The 25671-nt window shown below is 41.1% G+C and overlaps 1 protein-coding gene across 1 annotated transcript in view; it reads right to left on the bottom strand.

Annotated features, from left to right (window-relative positions):
* LOC126195528 (dynein beta chain, ciliary-like) overlaps positions 1 to 25671 on the bottom strand; it is a 930907-nt gene that overhangs the window by 207529 nt on the left and 697707 nt on the right. Inside the window, exon 42 of the mRNA XM_049934154.1 lies at positions 7355 to 7579. Coding sequence (XP_049790111.1) covers positions 7355 to 7579 — 225 coding nt within the window. The remainder of the gene's footprint in view (positions 1 to 7354; positions 7580 to 25671) is intronic.

Genomic DNA, 25671 nt, shown 5'->3' with positions numbered 1-25671 from the left:
ACGTGCTGTGTAAAACTGTGAGGGACGGGAAAAACCCACCGTGGTGCAACAACAAAGTTAGGAAACTACTGCGAAAGCAAAGAGAGCTTCACTCCAAGTTTAAACGCAGCCAAAACCTCTCAGACAAACAGAAGCTAAACAATGTCAAAGTTAGCGTAAGGAGGGCTATGCGAGAAGCGTTCAGTGAATTCGAAAGTAAAATTCTATGTACCGACTTGACAGAAAATCCTAGGAAGTTCTGGTCTTACGTTAAATCAGTAAGTGGCTCGAAACAGTATATCCAGACACTCCGGGATGATGATGGCATTGAAACAGAGGATGACACGTGTAAAGCTGAAATACTAAACACCTTTTTCCAAAGCTGTTTCACAGAGGAAGACCGCACTGCAGTTCCTTCTCTAAATGCTCGCACAAACGAAAAAATGGCCGACATCGAAATAAGTGTCCAAGGAATAGAAAAGCAATTGGAATCACTCAACAGAGGAAAGTCCACTGGACGTGACGGGATACCAATTTGATTCTACACAGAGTACGCGAAAGAACTTGCCCCCCTTCTAACAGCCGTGTACCGCAAGTCTCTAGAGGAACGGAGGGTTCCAAATGATTGTAAAAGAGCACAGGTAGTCCCAGTCTTCAAGAAGGGTCGTCGAGCAGATGCGCAAAACTATAGACCTATATCTCTGACGTCGATCTGTTGTAGAATTTTATAACATGTTTTTCTGCTCACGTAACATGTCATTTCTGGAAACCTAGAATCTACTCTGTAGGAATCAACATGGATTCCGGAAACAGCGATCGTGTGAGACCCAACTCGCTATATTTGTTCATGAGACCCAGAAAATATTAGATACAGGCTCCCACGTAGATGCCATTTTCCTTGACTTCTGGAAGGCGTTCGATACAGTTCCGCACTGTCGCCTGATAAACGAAGTAAGAGGCTACGGAATATTAGACCAGCTGTGTGGCTGGATTGAAGAGTTTTTACCAAACAGAACACAGCATGTTGTTATCAATGGAGAGACGTCTACAGACGTTAAAGTAACCTCTGGCGTGCCACAGGGGAGTGTTATGGGACCATTGCTTTTCACAATATATATAAATGACCTAGTAGATAGTGTTGGAAGTTCCATGCGGCTTTTCGCGGATGATGCTGTAGTATACAGAGAAGTTGCAGCATTAGAAAATTGTAGCGAAATGCAGGAAGACCTGCAGCGGATAGGCACTTGGTGCAGGGAGTGGCAACTGTCCCTTAACATAGACAAATGTAATGTATTGTGAATACATAGAAAGAAGGATCCTTTATTGTATGATTATATGATAGCGGAACAATCACTGGTAGCAGTTACTTCTGTAAAATATCTGGGAGTATGCGTGCGGAACGATTTGAAGTGGAATGATCATATAAAATTAATTGTTGGTAAGGCGGGTACCAGGTTGAGATTCATTGGGAGAGTGCTTAGAAAATGTAGTCCATCAACAAAGGAGGTGGCATTCAGACAGTCGTTCTTCCCGCGAACCATACGCGACGAACAGGAAAGGGAGGTAATGACAGTGGCACGTAAAGTGCCCTCCGCCACACACCGTTGGGTGGCTTGCGGAGTATAAATGTAGATGTAAATGTAGATGTAGCTAGTACGTCCCCATGATCACATTTCATTGCCTGTAATGATGTTCGACGAGAAACTGTCATGATCTGCCTCATAATGTCCAAGCAGTTCTGCGCAGTTGGTCCTTCATTGCTCTTTATGGTCTTCTGTTAAGCAACAAGAAAGGCAGTGGGCACACACCTTTGAGTACCCTAACTGGTGGACGAATGTGTCAGTGCTACCAATTGAGACATCTAGTTGAGTAGTGAGGTGTTTGATTGTGATCTGTTGATCACCTCACTTGAGTGTCTGTGCACATTCCATTCACAAGTGTGTGCCCAACTGGCTGGCACACAGGAGATTGGACAGATTTGTGCAACTTTATTGGAGTGATAACAGTTGCTTTGTCAGTGTCAGGTCTCCATACTCCATACTACAAGTGCCTATGAATATCTGTGCTGCTCTGGTTTTCCTCCAAAAGAAATTCAATGACAGCTCTCTGCCTGGAATGCACCTCTGTTACAGACACCACAATGAAGGCTATGTGTAGTGCTGACACCTACTGGAACTTCATGAAATTATAGGGGCGAAAGAGGAATATTCCACAATGTCCCACAAAAAAAGTGTGTTGCACTACTTATTGAACATTTTTCATACCATTTAAACAATAAAGTATTATCATAATGATGAGGGAAAATGGCAATAACAGATTACAATATCATCAATTTGTTTTTTCATTTGTTTGGAAGAAATAATTGTACAGGACTTATTCCACACAGAATTTTGCTTACAAGTCTAGTAGTGAGCAAGTTAATTTATCACTCATATACTAACACACTTGAAGACTTTCATGAGTTCATTCGATGAATGGTTTATGTGTTTAAGTGAAATAAATGCATCATTAATAATGGGAGCTACGCACAGAAAAGGCTAATTTCCAAGTAACCACAATCATTGACACTGTTGAATTGTAGGTGCAATCATATGGCAAGGTCTCACAATCTTTTAATAGAAAAGCAGTCACTACAATGTTAACATTACGCTCTTGTGGAAATAGTACGAGTGCACACTACATTTGAAGTTGGTGTGGCTAGTACTCAAGTGCAGCACTGTACGATTGCAGCTGCTTCAAGTAGCACAAAACTGGAAATGAATATCACCGAAGTGCTACATCTGGCAAAGATGATTTGTTGCTTGGATTACACACTATTAAGGTGGAGTCCTTTCTTAAAGCAGTGTTCCTGATCCAATCAGTGAACACTGTTTTGTAGTATGCTCAGCAGAAATGTTGTTTGATAAAGACACATGCCCACCATAATACAATATACATAGCACGTTAGTGTGGAGTGTTAATGGTTGTGTGTTGGTGCTGATCCCATAACAAGTAAAACATAGAACAGCAGGAATCAAGTGTCGCTCCTTCACAGGGCCAGAGGCCAGAACAGGTACTGTGGTATGTAGATATATTTACTGGACATCCTAGTACAGTTTTGCTCACATTGTTAATGATTCTTTTGCTTATCCAAAAGTGGCACAGTGTAAGAGGCCCCAGTGGGTTCTGAAAATTGGCATGAACTTCATTTCGTTTCACACCTTTCTTTATGAAGTACTTAACCACTGTTTGAATCTTGATTTTTTCAATATTCACAAATCACTACATGGGAACAACAGAGAGATGTTTGCACCACAGATCTTTACGCAGAGCACTGACATGTTATGTGTTTACTTGTAAAGGATGATCTATTATTACACGGGAATCTCTTTGTCTAGTGCAAACATCTGGTGGTTATTCCACCAATTTTTCAAACTGCCCTGTATTTGCATCATCAATGAGCTTCCATGCATTCGTTTTTTTCAAAGAATGCATTTAATATTGTTTCACAGGATGTTGCGTGGTGTCCATCAATTACAATACTGCAATGATCCCAATTGATTTCTGGATAATTAATGTCTCATCCAATGCCAGTATGACTGGGAAACATACATACTAGCAAGCTAAGGGTTTCTTTAAAAATTTTGTTTATATCTGGGGCTAAGACTGTTGCTCAGTTAAAGTGTACAATTATTAAGTTGATGCACACGAAACAATTTGGCATGCAGTTTCAATTTTTATCTTGGTGAATTTGGGTTTGTCTACTGTGTTGCAGTATCAGCTCAATACTAGCCAAGGAATGTGTGGGCCAACCACCAACATAATTCTGCAGCTGGAGGCTGTAGTAGTGATGGCATAGCATGCTGCAAAGCAGTGTTCTGCCATCAGTGGTAAATTGAGTTGCTAATAACTGCAGCACAACATACCATTTGCACAATTGACAACTTAGTGGCGAGCTACCTCTTGTCATAACTAAACCACCCACCCATTTTTGTTACACAGCACATGATCAGCTCAGAGAAACAAGCGGTGACACTTTATGCAAGGACCTGCCCATCATTTTGTAGGTCAAAGCCGAGGCACATATGGCACAGGTTGTGACTGACTTGTTCCATTTATAAGGGGCTGGGAAGTGCTGCATCACCCACCACAGTCCCCAGACTGTGATTTCAACTTGCTCCTCAATTGAAGTAAGCACTTCATGGCGTTTGCTTCAGAACTGTCACAGAGATTCCTTGGGCAGCAGACTGATCCACTTGAGCTATCAACACAATTGGTACTGCTAAGGGTTTACTACAACCTCCACATCATTGACAATGGCTATACATGATGCTGGTGTCTACTTTGAAGGACAGTAAAACTTCAAAACATATATCTATTTAATATAAGTTGTAAATACAAGGGCAATTCAAATGAAAACCTTAAAAGTGCTATAGTATTTTTAATTGAATGAACAAAAAACTTACACCTAATTTTTTGATGTAGTCTCCCCTTGAACTATCAACACAATTGGTACTGCTAAGGGCTTACTACAACCTCCACATCATTGGCAATGGCTATACATGATGCTGGTGTCTACTTTGAAGGACAGTAAAACTTCAAAACATATATCTATTTAATATAAGTTGTAAATACAAGGGCAATTGAAATGAAAACCTTAAAAGTGCTATAGTATTTTTAATTGAATGAACAAAAAACTTACACCTAATTTTTTGATGTAGTCTCCCTCATCTTGAATACACATATTCTACTGTTTTGGAAGTGCACAGATACCATTACTGCATGTGTAGCCAGTTGTGCAGGACATTTCTGACATTTCATCATTTCTGAAATGCCTGCCTCCCATTGCTTCTTTGAGTGCCCCAAATAGGTGAAATTTACTGGGAGTGAGGTCTGCTGAATAAGGAGGATTTAATTTTCTGAAAAGTCTCAAACGTCTTATGGTTGTAAGTGGTCATGCATTGTCACACTGTAGCAATAATCCTCAAGTCAGAAGTCCTCGTTGTTTAATTTGATTGTAGGGAGAAGTTGATTTTTCAGCATGTCTGAATAAGAAGTAGTGGTTATTGTCATTCCCCTATCCAAGTAATGCTCCAAAATTACTCCATTTGCATCCCAGCATAGAATGAGCATGACATTTCTAGCAAATGGTTGAGTGTTGGGTTTTTTTGGTTTTGGTGGTGAGCTGTAGTGTCATTCTGTGCTTGACCTTTTCACTTCTGGTTGGTGATAGTGGATCCAAGTCTCATCACTTGTAACAATTTTTTTGCAGAAATGCATCACCTTGGATGTGGAAATGATGCAAAAGTTCTTCAAAGGCATCGACATATGGTATTTCAATTCAGCACTCATCTTGAAGACACCTTACTGAATTGCAGTATATTATGAACAACTTTCTGCACTGAACCAATACTAATCTTCAAACTTTTGGCTATTTTGTTCAGAGTTATGTGCCTGTTCTCCATTACAAACTCCTCCACTAATGCAATGTTCCTGTCTGTTACTATGCCATGAGCATGCCATGGCCTAGTCTTGGGGCGTACTCTACAGACGTTACACTGCTTTCAAACTTCTAACGCCTCACACACTTGCTTCAATGACAAACATGAACATCATACTGTGCTGTCATTCTGTGATGATTTCGATTGGTTTGGTGCCTTCACTACACAAAAAACACATCACAGATTGTTGTTCAATAATGGTGCTTGTTAACAGCTGGGCGGTCATCTTGTAGATGCTGCTGTGTTCTCCTGCATTGTAGCATCACTCTGCCACCTGTCTGTCACTTTCTGAATGTCAAAGAATACTACTGCCACCTATTAACTCTATCACACAACTTTTCAAATTTTTATGGAACTTTTAAGCTTTTCATTTGAATCACCCTCGTAAATAATTGCCACTATTAAAGTTCCATGTTTCATATGCAATAAAGCACCTTTTATCTGTGGATGTCACTGGTGAAATCATCTCCAGTTATCAATAAAGTAGCAGTATCATCCAGACACAAATTTTCAACAATTGTACTGCTCATAATCTTCAAGGAAATATTTTAAGTACAAAACTCTTTGAAACACTGTTAAGAAAAGATGCTTACTAAGAATCCCTCCCCTTTCCCCCAAATTCCTCTTCTGTACACCCACTATCACCCCCCCCCCCTCACCCCCCTCCCCCTGATGAGATTTCTACTTTTCACAGTAGGGCCACGATACCTTGGAGATGATAGTTGCCATGTGTGTGTGAGTTGTTCATGTATGAATCTGTCTCTGCATGCATGGTTTTCTTCATCTGATGAAGGACTTTGCCTGATAGCTGAATAATATCCGTCAGTGTACTTTTATTAATATGCCTATCTGCCTCTCAGTGCCTCCTCTATGTGATGAGCAGCAATCTGTCCTAATTAATATTGTCTTTATTTCATAATGTCTGTATGACCCAAAAGTACAAAAGGATCTTATAAATTATTTCACTATAAAACCGATATGTAAAAAGATAACTGCTATTCAAACTTACACAAAAGACTTTTGCAATTCCATTGATCTTTACAAACTTTCATAATATTTAGGGTCATATTAATTACAGTGCTGATAAGAAACAGTTAGTATATGGTGTAGTTAAAAAGTAGCACAATTGGCAGGAAACAGAATACTGAGTCATTACGAGTATATGTTGAGCAATGATACAAGTTGTTTTAATTTTGCTTATGTAATACTGTGTGAATGCTTCTATATGATTATTAGTTTCAGAACATGCCATGCCATGAGAGAAGGGAAGGTAGATTTAAATGCAAGTTAACAACGAGGAAACAAAGAGGAGTTTAACTGTCTGTCATTTGGTACAGTCAATGCAGGTCCCCAACAATGAGACTATATGAAGAAGAATAAACTAGAGGAGGATGAGAAACAAGTGTTTAAAAGTTAATGTTACTCTCTCTTTGGTACAAAAATAATTAATGAGATAAAATAAAAGCCTTAATGGTATTTTTCTATAAGAAGTACAGCAGCAATTGCTACTCTTGAAACTGATGGAACTAATTTTATGTATTTACATACTTGCATATGTATCACCTAGTTGGTGTTTGATACTATCTTATAGATGAGTAAGGATGATCCAAGGAAAATGTTTATGTGTGTGTGTGTGTGTGTGTGTGTGTGTGTGTGTGTGTGTATCAGCACACATGTGAGTGCTTGTGTGTATATGTACATGGTTGCATACATATGGGCATCAACTATGACAGGAAGGTACAATTCTTACACGAAGGCACATAAAGCAGGGTAAACAGATGACACAAAATAGCTACAGAGCAACAGTAGAGTAGGCCTACATAGCAGCCTTGTACAGATATATAACTGTTTATTTCTATTGAAGCCCTTATTGCATACCAGAGCAGTATCCTTACCTTGAGAATAAAATTATCTTCAGGCTGGAGTTTATTATCCACAGCAGCTTGCTTCACCATTTTTTCAAAATCTAGATCTCGTTTCCTAGGAACATCCAGTGCAGGGAACAGATCCCCAATGAGACCCATGAAGACAGGTACATCATCAGTAACTATCTTTGGTATATTGAAATCTCTCAAGGCCCTCATTAACACTTGATCTTCTGGTCTCTCTCGGTCACTACGCTAAAATTATATAAAAATGACCCATTAAGTGCACTATTGTTAAGGTTATTTATGATGTGGTTATTCAGAAAGTGAAAACATCCATGCACTTTGCTAATGTAGATATATTTTCATCTGCACACTGTGATAATGTAGGATTTATGTAAATGAATTAAATGAATGACTGTGGATAATGGCTTAGTAAGGAATTATTACTGACAAGCTACATAAAGGTTTAATTATCACTGCAAAGAAATGAAGTTGCCCAGTTCATCTTTTGTTTCTTTGCATGTTCATGTCCATAGTTCTGGTACACAGTGACAGTACTGACGCGTGTATGAGTTGTGCTTGTGTGAATGTGTGTGTGTGTTTTCTACTTCAGAACAAAGCCTTTTGGCCAAAAGTTAAAATGAATAGCACTCTTTTCGTTCTGCCTGTCTGCAACTCAGTGATTGCTGTATATGGTGAGCAGCAATATATCCTTTTCATAATATTGCTGTTATTCCATACAGAACTTTACATTGTTTACAAATGAATTACTAATTTTTTAGGTGATAATTAAAACTAAAATTAAGTCCACCCCTCAGGCATATGAGTAATCTAGTTGTAAACATGGCCAAACTCGCTTTCTTTAATTCAAAGTTTAGATTGATTCTCTCGATTAGATTTTAAAGATATAGAATCTTTGACTAGTTCATGACAAAAACTGCTATAACATGGTAAATGTAGCATTAGGTGATTATTTTCAAGCAAAGAAACATGCAACTACCATATGGACTGGTAACAAAATTAGCCTGCTCTGAATCAGACACTCTGATACAATCCAATTCCTGATGGAGCAAGTAGTAAACACCAACTGTTAGCACACAATTTACCATGCAATATTCTTAATTACTGTCACTGATTTAAAACATTTATTTGGCAAATTACAGCATAGACAAAGATGGCTTTGTGACATGAAAAAGAATGCAAAAAAGGGAGTCCCAGCTAAAGCAAAGGAAAAGTTCCCAATATTGTCTACAAATATGTCTAACAGAATATTGAAAATAAAGTTTCAATGAGACAAAATGTCTGGCCAATATTTACCTTCAAATGGTGAAATTCCAAGTGCTGCTGATAGACAACACATGAAAGCACAAAAAAACTATCGTAGCATGTGGAACTATTAATTCCTTCCTCACGAAGGGAAGAGGGTTGTGTTGGGGAACCTAGAAAGGAGGAGCAGGTTGCTAAGACCCCAGGATGAGGAAAATCCACTTGTGTGAGAAATGGGGTGGAAGGGGGAAGGGGTAATCAAAATTGTCATTTTCCCCTTTTGTCCTCAAAACAAGTGGGTCCTCTCACCTGCCTGGGGTCTGAGATATCTGCACTCCCCTCTTCTTTCTTAACCTCTCTTTACGTATCCCTCTGCCCTCCATGTGAAAGGAACTCATAATTCCAAAAGCTACTATCTTTTTTCGTACTTTTATATGAACGTATTGGTTCCTGAAGGTAAGTGCTGGCTAGCCCTTCTGTCTCCTTGTAATTTTATAATTTTCTAAAGGAAAGGTTAATTTTGAGCCAACACTGACATTGCAACTTTACATTATTCTGTTAAGAATGTGATTGGAATTATTATATTAAGTATGATTCCAAAGGTCTGAAAATAATATAAAAAACATAAGGGCCATTCAAATGAAAACAAGAAAGATGGAAAAAAGTAAGTAAACTGTACATTATTTTAAAAGTAGTCACCACAACTGTTAATACATATATCCCACAGCAAGACATGATGGTGAATGCCTTAATGGAAAAAAGTTTACAGTTGTCTGTTGTAATGGTTCTTTATTTACGTGACCATTACGGCACTCCAACCCCAGTTCTCGATACCAGTAATATCAAACTACTTTTCTGAGAAGTAACAGACATATTTTTGTGACAATATTCACATTTGGTTTTATTAGTGTATAGTTACTCCGATGTATCGATATATTACAGTGATATGGTTCTTGTGTGTATTCATTTTGGTGAGACTGTCATAATCTTTGATTTACTTGTAACCGTTTTGGCGAGAATGCACACAGAGCAGTCTTTGTTTCACTTTGCAGAAGTTAAGTTGTTATTTCGGTTGGTAAAAAGAACAGTCAAGTCTTGTGTTTGGTTAAAGTGGAAATTAAATATATGTAGACTGATACAAATCTGTTTTCTTGATGATGTGACAATTAAGAAGAAGTATATGTGAATTTACCAGAAGTTTATTAAAAATGTGGATCGTGAACACAAAGTCAAAAATTATTTCTACCATTCCATTGTTCTGATCTGGGATTGTTTGATCATTAAGAATTTCCTGAAAAATGCATTTGTTAGGTCTTCAAATATTGCTAAAATACAGATCTGGACCTTCTAGTAGTCAAAGTGGAATCACCCTAGAATCAACAAGATGAGCCATAACAACTTCGACGAAATCTATGTGGGATAAGATAAGTGCCAAATTAATGACTTTTTTACAGTGATCTTGTTATTTCTATTCTGACGATACCATCTGTTGTGACAGTGCCACGAGATTTAAAAGTGCCACTACGTCAGTACGCGAACACGGCGATAGAGGCGCTCCGCAGCTCGGCCGAGTGCGGGAGTGCCACCTGGCTATGAACAGCGCCGGCCGCATGTCACGGCACGGCAGTCGAATGACAGATACGGAGTTAGTAGCATGTAACCCGCTATTGTTTCTACTTTTGTATATCCACGCAAATTATTAGTGATTAAAGGTTATAACACTTTTTGGTGACGAGGTCGGATATTTTTTTTCCTGCGTTGTGGAATTGTGTGTTCTTGTCAGGGCAGACATGGAACAGCTTATGCAAGCGCTCATTGAACAACAAACACATCTGACGGCTGCTATTCAGGCACAACAAACACAGCTGACGGCTGCTATTCACGCTTTGTCAACGTCGCTTACTCATCATCTATCTTCCTCTTCTCTGCCTCCGTTCCCTCCTTACGACGAGGCCGCTGAAGACTGGGAGGATTATGAGAAGCGTTTGCGGCAACACTTCTTGGCTTTCGGCATTGTTGACACTCCTATGTGTAAGTCGTTATTTCTATCTTCGATTTCCCCACGGATCTATCAGCTGCTATCTCAGTTAGCCCCTCTGTGGGAACCTGCCTCTCTGTCCTTCCAAGAAATGTGTGAATTATTGTCTAACTATTACCGAAAAAACACCCACGTCATTGCCGCCCACGTGGGGTTCTACCGGTGTCATAAACAGCCCCATCAATCTTACCGGGCTTGGGCGGCGGAACTCCACGGTCTGAGAAGGAAATGTCAGTTTGTCACGGACACTCATCATGAGTCTTATGCTGATTCAATGGTTCGGGACACTATTCTATGGCTTGCTCCTGATAAGAAGTTCGGCAACGTGCCTTACAACTGCCAAACCCGTCGTCGTCGGAAGTTCTCAGCATCGCTCAATCTTTTGAAGTGTCTCACGCTGCTGGTGTGCAAATAGACGCGTGGTGTGATGTAGGCGCTGTACAGACCACTTTCGACGCAGACAATTTGCCTGTTTCACAGGGGAACGATGATGTGGCGGCAGATCACTCATGTCAACAACGTCGTGTTGGGCCACCACGCTCACAGCGAAAACAGCAACCACAGAAGCAGGTTCGTTCCGCACTTCCTTCTTGTACACGTTGTTTCGTACAGCATGACAGGGCCGCGTGTCCAAAACGTTGGGCCACGTGTAATTCATGTAGGAAAAAAGGTCACATTGCTTCTGTGTGTCAGTCCCCTAAAGTTCCTGTCGACGAGGACGAGGCATCAGACATGGATGTTAACTGTGTGCTTTTGCAAACAAATAAGTTGTTTGTTACTGTTCGTGTTCTGGATAAATTCATTCGCATGCAAGTGGACACTGGCTCTGCAATAACTCTCATTAATTCTCGCACGTATTTGGAGTTGGGCTCCCCTCCCTTGTCTCCCGTTACGCGAAATCTGCGAACTTATAATAAGCAGAAAATTCCTATTGTTGGCCAGTTTGATGCTTCCACTGCCTACAAGTCTGTTGTTAGGCCCCTCACGTTTTATGTGGTGGATCATGCGGGCACGGAAACCTGTTCGGTTATGATGCTTTCCAGTTGTTCGGGTTCTCCATTGATGATGATGTGCACCTCTTATCTGAGGATATTCCGTATCAACAGCTGGATGGATTGTGTTCTGAATTCTCGTCCGTGTTCTCTGCTGGTCCGGATCGTGCCAAGGATTTTGAAGCCCACATTACTCTTAAACCTACAGCTCGCCCTAAGTTTTTCCGGGCACGCCCTATTCCGATGGCGTTGCGTGCACCTGTCAAGGCTGAGATAGACAGGTTAACAGCTTCAGGGATTCTCCTTCCAGTTACCTCCAGCGAATGGGCATCGCCAATCGTGGTGGTTTCTAAACCAAACGGGAGTCTGCGATTGTGTGGTGATTTTAAAGCCACTGTCAATGCTCAGAGCCTCATTGACACTTATCCTCTTCCCCGTCCTGAGGAGTTATTTACCAAGCTCGCTGGGGGCCAGTTCTTTTCCAAACTTGACTTATCGGAGGCGTACCATCAGTTGCCGTTGGATGCGTCTTCCAAGGAATTTCTCGTCATCAACACTCCTTGTGGGTTGTATCAGTACCAGCGGTTACCATTTGGTGTCGCTAGCGTGTCGGCCATTTTTCAGCGGTTTTGGGAACAGCTCACAGCTTCCAGCTGCATCAACTACCTGGATGACATTGTTGTCACGGGGGTCTCCACTGAGGAGCACCTTCGCAATTTGTGTTCACTGTTTCGGGTTCTGCATTCGGCTGGGTTGAAGTGCAATCTGGACAAGACACAGTTCACAGTTCTTCCAATCCTCCATTGTTTATCTTGGTTTCCACTTGTCCCGTGAGGGTATACGTCCTCTACGACAGCACGTTGCGGCCATTACCGCTCTACCCCGGCCATCTACGGTCAAAGAACTTCAGGCGTTTCTAGGAAAGATTGCTTATTATCACAAATTCATTCCATCCGCGGTGGCGGTGGCTCATCCTCTGCATCAGCTGTTACGCAAAAACGTTCCTTTCTGTTGGTCCGACGAGTGTGAGCAGGCTTTTGTCCGCCTGAAGGCTCATTTGCAGTCGGCGCCTTGTCTTGCCACATTCCGTCCGGGTCAGCACTTGGTTCTGGCGACTGACGTGTCACAGTATGGCCTAGGGGCTGTATGAGGATGGGTCGGAACGACCCATCGCCTACGCTTCCAAGACCCTCAACGATGCCCAACGGCATTACTCTCAAATCGAAAAGGAGGCGCTCGCTATCATTTATATGCTCTAAAAAAGTTCAGCATTTTTTTGTATGGTTCTAAGTTTCACCTCATCACTGACCACAAGCCGCTGGTCTCTCTGTTCAGCCCCTCGGCGTCGCTTCCAGATAAGGCAGCTCACTGCCTGCAACGTTGGGCCTTATACTTGTCTCGTTTTCACTATGAGATTCACTATCGCCCCACGGCCCGGCATGCCAACGCTGATGCGTTGTCGCGTTTGCCGATGGGCCCTGACCCGGTTTTCGATCAAGATGAATTACTCTGTTTCCACATTGATGAGGAAGAACGTTGTGCGGTCGAGGGTTTTCCACTTACAGGTTCGCAGGTCGCGTCGGCTACTGCGCGGGACCCGGTCCTGAGTCAGGTGATCAGTTTTGTTCAACGGGGTTGGCTGGACAGGCATCGGATCCCCTTCGCAACTACCATGCCTTGCGCCTTCATCTGTCTGTTCGTGAGGGTGTTGTTCTTCTGGCCACGGATGGCGCATCTCCACGGGTCGTGGTGCCAGCCTCTCTTCGCAAAGATGTTCTCAAACTATTGCATGAAGGCCATTGGGGGACTTCTTGGACTAAGTCCCTGGCCCGCAGGCATGTTTATTGGCCCGGTATTGATTCGGACATCGCCCACATGGTTGCTGCGTGTGGTCAGTGTGCTCAACAAATGGCTGCACCCTGTACAATGCCATCTCCGTGGCCTGATCCGGCGCAGCCGTGGGAACGGGTGCACGCTGACTTTGCCGGCCCCATCCTCGGCACTTATTGGCTACTGTTGATTGACGCCTTCTCGAAGTTTCTGTTTGTTGTTCGTTGTCCGTCGCCCACCACTGCGGTGACGACTCTGGCTTTGTCCAAAATCTTTGCGCTGTTACAGCACCGCCCTTCCATCCGTAATCGAATGGGGAGGTTGAGTGCCTTGTCCGCACTTTCAAAAGCCAGATGAAAAAATTCCTTAGTGATTTTTCCACAGATGACGCTCTGTTGCAATTTCCGAGTTCTTATCGCTTCACGCCTTTGGGTAATCGCAGCCCTGCTGAACTCTTGCATGGCAGCCAACCGCGCACTCTACTGCACCTGCTTCACCCTGTCAGGCCTTGTACTGTGTCCCCTAGTGCGGGAAAATACTCGGTGGGTGCCGACGTGTGGGCACGAGGGTATGGATCTTGCCCTAAATGGATTCCAGGGGTGGTCCAGGCTCTTCGCGGCCGCCAGCTTTGTGAAATACATACGGACAATGGCATGGTTGTTCGCCATTCGACCAAATGTGCCCATGAGTGGTGGCCATGCCGGTGCCACCACCCCTTCTTTCACCTCCACCAGCCCGAGAAGCCAGTCCTGTCGCTGCTGCCGATCTTCCGAGCATGTTGCTGCAGCCGACGTCGCTACCTCTTCCGAGTACACCGGAACCGGCCCCAGTCGCGATGCCGCCTTCTCCGGGACCCATCTCGCTGGAGCACACCCCCAGGTCCATGACACCTACGGATGCTGCTCCGGAGTTTTCACCCATCATCTCGTCCAGGAAGCACGTTCCACACGCAAGCTTCCGTCCTGGACATTTTCGACCATACTCTCGTGTTTCTCCGCGGGATCTTCTCGGGGCCTCTCAAGAGGCCATGGATGTCTCCGCACTGTCCGTGTCTCCAAGGAAGTGAGTGTTTTTTTTTTTCAAGGGGGGAAAAGTGTTGTGACAGTGCCACGAGATTTAAAAGTGCTGCTACGTCAGTACACGAACATGGCGATAGAGGCGCTCCGCGGCTCAGGCGAGTGCGGGAGCGCCACCTGGCTATGAACGGTGCCAGCCGCATGTCACAGCATGGCAGTCGAATGACAGATACGGAGTTAGTAGCATGTAACCCGCTATTGTTTCTACTTTTGTATATCCACGCAATTTATTAGTGATTAAAGGTTATAACACCATCCACAGTCAATAACTTAGTTGTTGCCAGATAAAGCGAACATATGCTACATGAGCAACACTGTTAATCTGATTTATAATCTACTTTGCAACTGGTGGTATTGTTAGACTATGGAACCATGATTGTACCCAGGCATGCATCTCTTCACAGAAAGCATACTGATGGCCTCGAATCTCTTTCATCAGAGCTCCAAAAGTACTGAAATTGCATGGGGAGAGGTCTTGCCTGTATGGAGGATGTGTAAGTGTTATCCCATGAAACTTCTGCAGCATACTCTAAACAACCTTAGCAACATGTTCTGACTGTACACTGGTGATTGTAATAAATGTGCTTTCAGTGTTAAATAGTGTATTTCATGGATGACCTTGCTTATGGAATTGGACTAGAGACTGGTTATGACATGATATCATTTGGTGGAGGCACTAGGTACTCCAAAATATCTACATCACTGTGGCTCCAATTAAGCAATGTAAATGTCATAGTCTACATGAACAGAAACTGAAATGCAAGCAGCAGATCATTCCCACCGTCAGTATATTTTTGATACCAACAGGCTCCAAACCAGTAGTAAATCAATTGCACATCAAGCATTCATAAGTGTTTATCAGAGATGCCAGTTGGGACCCAATCAAATTGTGGAAAGGATTTGACTGAGTAAGCAAATACAACAGATGGGATGACATGATGTGTTTGGCAGATCTGTACTTTTACTTGGACAGCACAGGCCAGCAGAGGTATGAGAGCAATAAAGAAAAGCTTAATAGTTGGGATAAATTCCAGGCTGAACTGCAGACAGAAAATTGGATGACAATCAACAATAAGTACACTTAGCAGAAAAACAACTGAAGAATATAGCCCAACGTCACGGGGAGACAACACTGTCCTACACACAGAATGTATTGAGCCTATGTCACACTGTGAATCCAAGTATTACAGCATCTCATTTTCTTGATGAAATGAGTTGCAAAAGAAATGTACCAAGCTCCTCTGATAAATAATATCATAACAACAGAAGAATTCATGAAGTGGTGCCATTGCATTGAGGAAATGCAGCAGAAAATCCACCAAACAAATGAGCCAGGAAGAATAGACTCAGACTTATGTAGTAGCCCTTGAACAATAACTCATCACCCAATAACTGCAGGTACAACCAACTCCTATGCCAAGACTAATACCCCATAGAAGAACAGACATTTGGATACCTGGGGCAACATGCTGGTGTTTTTTCCACTGTGGGCACCATAGACTTGTCATATTGTATTGCAGAGAAAGAACATGAGTTTTTGATGGCTACTACATCACCAGATGTCAACTATAACAACAGTTCTCTTCGCACTAGTCAACCATTGACCTTTATAGTTGACCTGTGAGAAGTAAACCATTGGCATGTCCTGGATGAGGCTGTTACCTGCATCCTGTAACCATTTGCCACCATTATACAGAAGTACCAGTTATTTGCTGTCTGCTGACTTCAGGAATTCTTTGTGATGCAAAGAGGTGAGACTACCAAAGATACAAACCCTCCATGATGGATGATAGTCACCAACATGTCAGGTAATCTCACTGACATCAGCATCAATGGCCAACCTGTCCAGAGGGCACTTGACTCAGCCTAGCTTTTCTTTAACATCAGATGTTTATCACTGTCAAGTAAAGAAAACTATGTTTCATAATATGAAAGTGATTGTGTTTAAAGTTACAAATGGGAAATTCATCTAGCCAACAGGATCCTGTATCGTAACAATAACTATAAAAGACATAACGTACCTCTAAGAATTTGTCAGTTTAACAGAATGTAATCACGATGATGTTCTTGATGGGACTTCTTGCAGGCACCACAAGTATTCATAGATTTTGCAACATCAGAGCTCCATCATGATGAACCAATTCCAACAAGCAAGATTGCTCTGGGCAGTTGTTTGCTGTTGAAGACATTATTATCCTGCCATCATTAATGAGATGATGTCCAGTCATCAATTGAGTTGCTTACTTAATCTGTGGAGCTTTTGCTGATTGCAAAAAGCTACTCAGACTCACAAACAAATTTAAATGCCAGTGACAATCATAATCATTGTTAAGTTGTCAAGGTGAACTTTGGATCAATTGTCATGATCAGCCACAATTCACCCAGAAATATACATGTTTAGGGACAGCTGAACCAGTCTGTAAAGGGTAATTAAGCATCATCAACGAAAAATCGTGCTCTGCTACCACTACAGACAATACAGGAGAGCAAGAAACTATCAAACTGCCAATAGGATATGGCTTGAGTGAGGAGCAATGTCAGCAACTTATAAGTCATTCTGCATGAATTTTTGGATGCTTTCAAATCCAGAGTGTAGAAAAGATAGACCAGCGGCTCACTGTACAACACAGTATCAACACTGGGATGATCCACCAATTAGGCAACACTCTTATAATGTTACCAGCTGAGTGATGGATAATTTGGGAAGAAGTGAAGAAGCCACTGGAAGATGAAATCACTGAATCTTGAGAGTGTCCATGGTCCCCTCCTGTGGTCCTTGTAAAGAAGAAGGGTGGCAAATGGCATCTGTACAGATTGCCAATGACTGCACAAAATCACAAAAAAGGATGTCTATTCATTGCTGTGCTTTGATGACACCTTAGACTACTTGGAGCATATTATTTCTCAGCTATGAACTCGAGACAGGCTACTGGAAAATTGAGGTTGACTGCAGAAAGACAGCTTTCATACATCCTGATGGCCTCTGTGGGTTTTAAGTTATGACATTTGGACTCTGTATTGCTTCAGCCACCTTCAAACATATGATGGACAACCTGCTTCAATACCTTGAATGAACACCTTGATTTGCTATCTGGATTTCAGTTAAACAACATCTAAGGTACCTGACAATCATGCTGAAGAGTACCGTGAATGCAGGCCTCTACCTGAATCCAAAAAATGCTCATTTGTGGCCCTAGAAATGAAAATCTCTAGGCATCTAGCAACTGATGATGGGATATATCCTGAACCAGAGAAAATAGCAGCAGTCACAGATTTTCCATCATCTCGGCATATTCCTGATGCGAGAAGACTTCTCTTAATGTTGAAAGTTGTACATTAGTTGTTGTTGTTGTTGTGGTCTTCAGTCCTGAGACTGGTTTGCTGCAGCTCTCCATGCTACTCTATCCTGTGCAAGCGTCTTCATCTCCCAGTACTTACTGCAACCTACATCCTTCTGAATCTGCTTAGTGTATTCATCTCTTGGTCTCCCTCTATGATTTTTACCCTCCACCCTGCCCTCCAATACTAAATTGGTGATCCCTTGATGTCTCAGAACATGTCCTACCAACCGGTCCCTTCATCTGGTCAAGTTGTGCCACAAACTTCTCTTCTCCCCAATCCTATTCAATACTTCCTCATTAGTTATGTGATCTACCCATCTAATCTTCAGCATTCTTCTGTAGCACCAAATTTCGAAAGCTTCTATTCATTTCTTGTCCAAACTATTTATCGTCCATGTTTCACTTCCATACATGGCTACACTCCATACAAATAATTTCAGAATTGATTTCCTCACACTTAAATCTATACTCGATGTTAACAAATTTCTCTTCTTCAGAAACGCTTTCCTTGCCATTGCCAGTCTACATTTTATATCCTCTCTACTTCGACCATCAGTTATTTTGCTCCCCAAATAGCAAAACTCCTTTACTACTTTAAGTCTCATTTCCTAATCTAATTCCCTCAGCATCACTCGACTTAATTCAACTACATTCCATTATCCCCGTTTTGCTTTTGTTGATGTTCATCTTATATCCTCCTTTCAAGACACTATCCATTCCGTTCAACTGCTCTTCCAAGTCCTGACAGAATTACAATGTCATCGGCGAACCTCAATGTTTTTATTTCTTCCCCATGGACTTTAATACCTACTCCGAATTTATCTTTTGTTTCCTTCACTGCTTGCTCAATATACAGATTGAATAACATCGGGGAGAGACTACAACCCTGTCTCACTCCCTTCCCAACCACTGCTTCCCTTTCATGCCCCTCGACTCTTATAACTGCAATCTGGTTTCTGTACAAATTGTAAATAGCCTTTCACTCCCTGTATTTTACCCTTGTCACCTTCAGAAATTGAAAGAGAGTATTCCAGTCAACATTTTCAACAGCTTTCTCTAAGTCTACAAATGCTAGAAACATAGGTTTGCCTTTCCTTAATCTAGCTTCTAAGATAAGTCGTAGGGTCAGAATTGCCTCACATGTTCCAACATTTCTACGGAATCCAAACTGATCTTCCCTGAGGACGGCTCCTACTAGTTTTTCCATTCGTCTGTAAAGAATTCGCGTCAGTATTTTGCAGCTGTGACTCATTAAACTGATTGTTCGGTAATTTTCACATCTGTCAACACCTGCTTTCTTTGGGATTGGAATTATTATATTCTTCTTGAAGTCTGAGGGTATTTCGCCTGTCTCATACATCTTGCTCACCAGATGGTAGAGTTTTGTCATGACTGGCTCTCCCAAGGCCGTCAGTAGTTCCAATGGAATGTTGTCTACTCCGGGGGCCTTGTTTCGACTCAGTTCTTTCAATGCTCTGTCAAACTCTTCACAAAGTATCGTATCTCCCATTTCATCTTCATCTGCGTCCTCTTCCATTTCCATAATATTGTCCTCAAGTACATCGCCCTTGTATAGACCCTCTATATACTCCTTCCACCTTTCTGCCTTCCCTTCTTTGCTTAGAACTGGGTTTCCATCTGAGCTCTTGATGTTCATACAAGAGGTTCTCTTCTCTCCAAAGGTCTCTTTAATTTTCCTGTAGGCAGTATCTATCTTACCCCTAGTGAGATAAGCCTCTACATCCTTACATTTGTCCTCTAGCCATCCCTGCTTACACATTTTGCACTTCCCGTCTATCTCATTTTTAAGAGGTTTGTATTCCTTTTTGCCTGCTTCATTTACTGCATTTTTATATTTTCTCCTTTCATCAATTAAATTCAATATTTCTTCTGTTACCCAAGGATTTCTACTAGCCCTCGTCTTTTTACCTACTTGATCCTCTGCTGCCTTCACTACTTCATCCCTCAAAGTTACCCATTCTTCTTCTACTGTATTTCTTTCCCCCATTCCTGTTAGTTGTTCCCTTATGCTCTCCCCGAAACTCTGTACAAACTCTGGTTTAGTCAGTTTATCCAGGTCCCATCTCCTTAAATTCCCACCTTTTTGCAGTTTCTTCAGTTTCAATTTGCAGTTCATAACCAAGAGATTGTGGTCAGAATCCACATCTGCCCCTGGAAATGTCTTACAATTTAAAACCTGGTTCCTAAATCTCTGTCTTACCATTATATAATCTATCTGATACCTTTTAGTATCTCCAGGATTCTTCCAGGTATACAACCTTCTTTTATGATTCTTGAACCAAGTGTTAGCTATGATTAAGTCATGCTCTGTGCAAAATTCTACAAGGCGGCTTCCTCTTTCATTTCTTCCCCCCAATCCATATTCACCTACTACGTTTCCTTCTCTCCCTTTTCCTACTACCGTATTCCAGTCACCCATGACTATTAAATTTTCATCACCCTTCAGTATCTGAATAATTTCTTTTATTTCATCATACGTTTCTTCAATTTCTTCGTCATCTGCAGAGCTAGTTGGCATATAAACTTGTACTACTGTAGTAGGTGTGGGCTTCGTATCTATCTTGGCCACAATAATGCATTCACTATGCTGTTTGTAGTAGCTTACCCGCATTCCTATTTTCCTATTCATTATTAAACATACTCCTGCATTACCCCTATTTGATTTTGTGTTTATAACCCTGTATTCACCTGACCAAAAGTCTTGTTCCTCCTGCCACTGAACTTCACTAATTCCCACTATATCTAACTTTAACCTATCCATTTCCCTTTTTAAATTTTCTAACCTACCTGCCCAATTAAGGGATCTGACATTCCACGCTCCGATCTGTAGAACGCCAGTTTTCTTTCTCATGATAACGACATCCTCTTGAGTAGTCCCTGCCCGGAGATCCGAATGGGGGACTATTTTACCTCCGGAATATTTTACCCAAGAGGATGCCATCATCATTTAATCATACAGTAAATTAGTATTTATTTGGAAAGTTGGACACTGATTGTGCTGTGGTGCACATACATAAACTCTGAGATATTATTGTTGCGAGTGGTAGTGAGCGAACAATTGTTGTTAGTAGTTGGACGCAGCCTGCAGTGGAGAGAAGCTGCCGACAAATTAGGTCACAGCCTGCCACAACTGTGCTAGTAGCACTGGAGGAGACTTTAGTATTAGTTGAGGATTTTTGGTAATTTGTCTTTTTGCTGCATGTAGTTGATGCTTCCTTGTGCACTGGAGTGATTTTATCAGATTTGTGTATGCATACATTGAGAGTAACATTTTTATCTTTGTTATGACCAGATAAGTGATTATTGACTACAGACATATTGGAATATTTAAAGTTGTTGCTAATCAAACTGTGGAAGAAAAGGAAAGATCTGAGCAATGTCTGTCAGTGTTTAAATTTTCAATTTTCAGAATATAGTAAATTAGAAGTTTTTATTGGTTCCTTTCAGTTTTTTTTTTTGCCACTTAAGGCTTGTTGCCCAAACCCACCCTGAACATTCTATTGTGGCCATGCATTGCACTCTACATGGATGCAGCATTTCTTTTGAATTAGTTTAGCACATTGCTGGATGCAGAATATTCTCATAGCTGCAGCAGCAAGACAAGGTAAGATGTCTGTTGCATGCAGGAGCATTATTGTATTAATTGTTAGATGTTATAATCACAACCAGATACAAGAGAATTTGCATTTCCATGGTTTATAGGAAGAGTGATAAATATCTCCCCTTTTTTCCTCAATCAGTATTCTAATGTTGTAACGTTGTCAGAGATGAAGCTTTACACATTTCTATACATTTTTCACAAGAACGATAATAATTACCAAATATAGAAGTAAACCATTGTGAATGTGTTTGTAGTACCGGCGATTCATATAGGATTTCTGTACCATGATACATCCCTTGCAAGACTACTGCAGGAAGGCACCAAAGTTTCCTGGAACAAGATGCAAGAAAGATCATTCGATGTCCTTAAGGAGGCACTAACATTTTCTCTTGTCACAGCATTAAATGACAACAATGACAACACAGAACTTGACACCAATGCTAACAGTTGTGGAACAGATGTAGTCCTAGAGAAAATTCAGGAAGATGCTGAAAAGGAGAGAGTTTACTTTACAAGTGATAAAGAGTGCTTGCAGTTGTTTGGGCCATCATCAAGTTTGACCATATTTGGCAAACTACTTGTGTACCACTAGTGGTATGCAAAGCCATTTCAGGTGGTATGCTTACAAGTAAACAAACTCCATACTGATATAAATAAAATTACTAACTTAATGTTACTTTATTTTTAAAGTAAAATGATGGTGAGAAAACTGACAGGTAAAAGTACCATCTGTGTAATGAAAAGAAAATGGATTTACCGCAGAATATTTGTTTTGGACAGTGTGCAGGACACAGGAAGGTCAGATTGTACAGTCCCCATACTCCGTTCATTAGCAGTCACTGCCTCCACCAGGAATAATTCATCTTGTTTTGATGTTGGTGACATTTTGATCAGGTATTTTTGGTTGTTGTTCAAAAGTTTTCGTAACGTTTTCCAATTGCTGTCAACTTATGGATGTGCCAATGTGTGGTGCTGCAATAGTCATTACGCTGTGAACAGTTTGTTATCATTATTGTCACTTTGTTGGGCATTATGTTAAATGACCTTATGATATGAAGAAAGGTTGTGTCAATGCTCAAGCTTCCACACTTGCTCTCTCCCTCTCACCTCAGGGCTAATTAAAAACTGAACAAGCTGTTAAGACACTATGCCAACCACTGTAAGGAAGGCCAACAATGGAAGTATATGCTGCAACCACGTCTGGTGCATTTGGTACCAATCCTGCCTGAAGCAGCATAATTCCGCAGAATTGGAATCAACCTACGGGGAAAACTCAAAAGTTGACAAATGGGAATCATAGGATAAAATAGTCAGCACTGACTATCTCACCCACTCTGCTGTCACCGTAGCTGTGCCAACTGCCAAAGATAGGGAAACTACAAAATTCCTTGTGGAAGACATCATTTTGAAGCAAGGAGCACCCTGTGCATTGATCTCTGTTCACGGAAAAGTTTTCCAGTTGAGGCTAGTGTCAGAGGTAATTTCAACTTGCAACACAGAATGCTTCATTAAGACACTGGCAGACATGCTCTCAATGTATACTGGTAGTGAGCAGAGACTGGGATACAGTACTGCCCATCATGACATTCACATTCAGCACTCCAAAGCAACACTACAGAGGCTTCAGACTGTTTTTCTGCTCCAAAGTAATTGGGCTGGAAAAGTAACAAATACACTGTTCCTCCCATTTCGACCAGACAAAACTCAGGATGACTTTGTGGAAAACCTCGTCACCAGGACCAAAGGAGGAGTGTAGCTTGTTTGCATACAGATCCTGGACATCCAGGAGAAAGACCGAGCAATGAGGTACTGCCTGGAAGACTTCGCATGGAATTTTATGCCTATTTGTAAAGTAGTACTATCAGAAAGGTTCATGGAAACTGAAGACCCAGTCAATAATCATGAAACTCTAACAAGAGGGGCTACCTACCTCCGACACTCATCTTGTTAAGAAGGATGTAACAAGATGACCAGAATATTAGGATCAACCACTGGCACCATATAAAGGAACACTGGAAAGATCCAGATCCAGGAGGCTGTAGTTGGCTCCAATGAGAGCTTCTGAAAAGGCTCCAATGAGACTTCCTGAAACTGTGAATTGCTGTTTCTCCAGAAGAGGGAGCAATGCCACAAGCTTTAGTGCATACTATCTGGCATAGCAGTTAGTCTCACTGGCTGATGTGTTGTGGGTCACCACTTCAAACCCAACCACCAGCAAATATTTGTTATCATTGTTTCTGGAAGTTTCTTGAAATATGTTTGAAATGTTTGTATACTGTGGAACATTTGATGTTTGTATAAATAGCTTCACTCTCCATCCAGAAGTTCAGTCCTGTTCTAACTGTACACTGCACAGTGGTGTTAATAATAAATTTGCTTTTAGGGATATTTATCTGATGACCATGCTTTTGGATTTGGACTTGAGTGAGGTTACAACATGAGGATATTAAGTAACAGTAAGCCAACAACATAAAGCTAACAGATACATTACAGAAGTTTGGATTCTTTCAGCTTTCAAATAAAAGTAGAAACGGTTGCAAGAAATAAGACAAGGAATAAATTTCATGCAAGTTGTAAATTAAAAGAGCCTTGATCAAGATTTGTAAGCCTAAGTAGTCAGAAATGGATAATATTGCATCTGATAAACTGTGCCTTGATAGCTCAGATGGTAAGAACACTGCCCACAAAAGGCAAGGTTCTGAAATAGAGTCCTAGTCCAGTGCACAATTTTCATCTGTCAAAAACTTTCAAAACCGTGTACACTCAGCTGCAGGATGAAAAATTCATTATGTATAGAACTATGTGCTTATTAACTGTCCAGAAGGACCTTATTGCAGAGCTGTCTCATTGACTTCAGATGTGACTTCTCTTCTTCTAGCGACTTATTAAAAAGATGTTTGAATGGTTTGAGAAACCCTGTCAACCTCTTCAGTCCTTGTAAATGTATAAGAGGTAATGAGGTATGTTTTCTTAATGTTTTTTGCACCCCACTAATCATTATCATCTTCTCATTACAAAATGACTCATGGCCTACTCAAATTCCTATCTTCTTTCTACTTCTCTCCACTGATTCATACTATATGTTAACAGAGTTTTTGATTTCTCTTTTTAGACTTTCTTCCTTCTCAAGAACAGTCAGACACCATAAATTCCAGTCCAAATCACAGAACGTTAACCTCTGGTTGAGTTTTCAATGTCTTTCTTATGGTCACCTTCAACTTTGGAATCCTCTCCCAGAGATCTGAACGGCATGCTATCTGCAATCAAAGTCATTATGATGCATTTTTAATTACAGGGTGCATTTCCTGTGGACACATACACTGATGAATCAAAACATTATGACTGCAAGACTGAATGCAACTTAATGGAGCAAAGACAAATGAAAAATCATTTTAGTAATTACAGGGGCCATACACATGAAAACCCACTAACACACTTTTGCAAAAGGTAGATCATTATGGCCCAATGCCTTGTTGGCAACCAGAATATAATAATAATTGGATCCTTTTGCGAACCTCCCAATTCAGATGATTTGCTGAAAGTTTAAAAGAGAACTTGAGTTTGATTTCAAAGACGTACCTGACTCATACAATGATAGTTGGTGGTGACTTTAATTTACCCTCGATATGCTGGCAAAAATACAGGTTTAATTCAGATTTACACATAAAACATCATCCAACATTGTGCTAAATGCATTCTCTGAAAATTATTTCGAGTAGATAGTTCATGAGCCCACGTCAATAGTAAATGGTTGTGAGAACACACTTGACCTCTTAGCAACAAATAATCCTGAGTTAATAACGAGCATCAAAATGGATACAGGGATTAGTGAACACAGGATTGTCGTAGTGAGATGGAATATTGTAACCCCCAAATCCTCCAAAAGTAAACAAAAAATATACCTGTTCAAAAAAGCAGATAAAAATTCTCTTGACTCCTTCCTGAGAGACCATTTATACTCCTTCCAAATTAACAATATATTTGTAGACCAGATGAGGCTTGAATTCAAAGAAATAGTATTGGCAGCAATTGAGAGATTTATACCAAATAAATTAACAAACGATGAGCTGATCCTCCTTGGTACACAAAATTTGTCAGAACACTGTTGCAGAAACAACGAAACAAACATGCCAAATTCAAACAGATGCAAAATCTCCAAGACTGATGATTTTTTACAGA

This window comes from Schistocerca nitens, chromosome 7 (assembly GCF_023898315.1).
Source record: "Schistocerca nitens isolate TAMUIC-IGC-003100 chromosome 7, iqSchNite1.1, whole genome shotgun sequence".
Taxonomy (NCBI): domain Eukaryota; kingdom Metazoa; phylum Arthropoda; class Insecta; order Orthoptera; family Acrididae; genus Schistocerca; species Schistocerca nitens.
The sequence above is the reverse complement of the archived record's forward strand: the minus strand, read 5'-3'. Positions and strand labels throughout refer to the sequence as shown.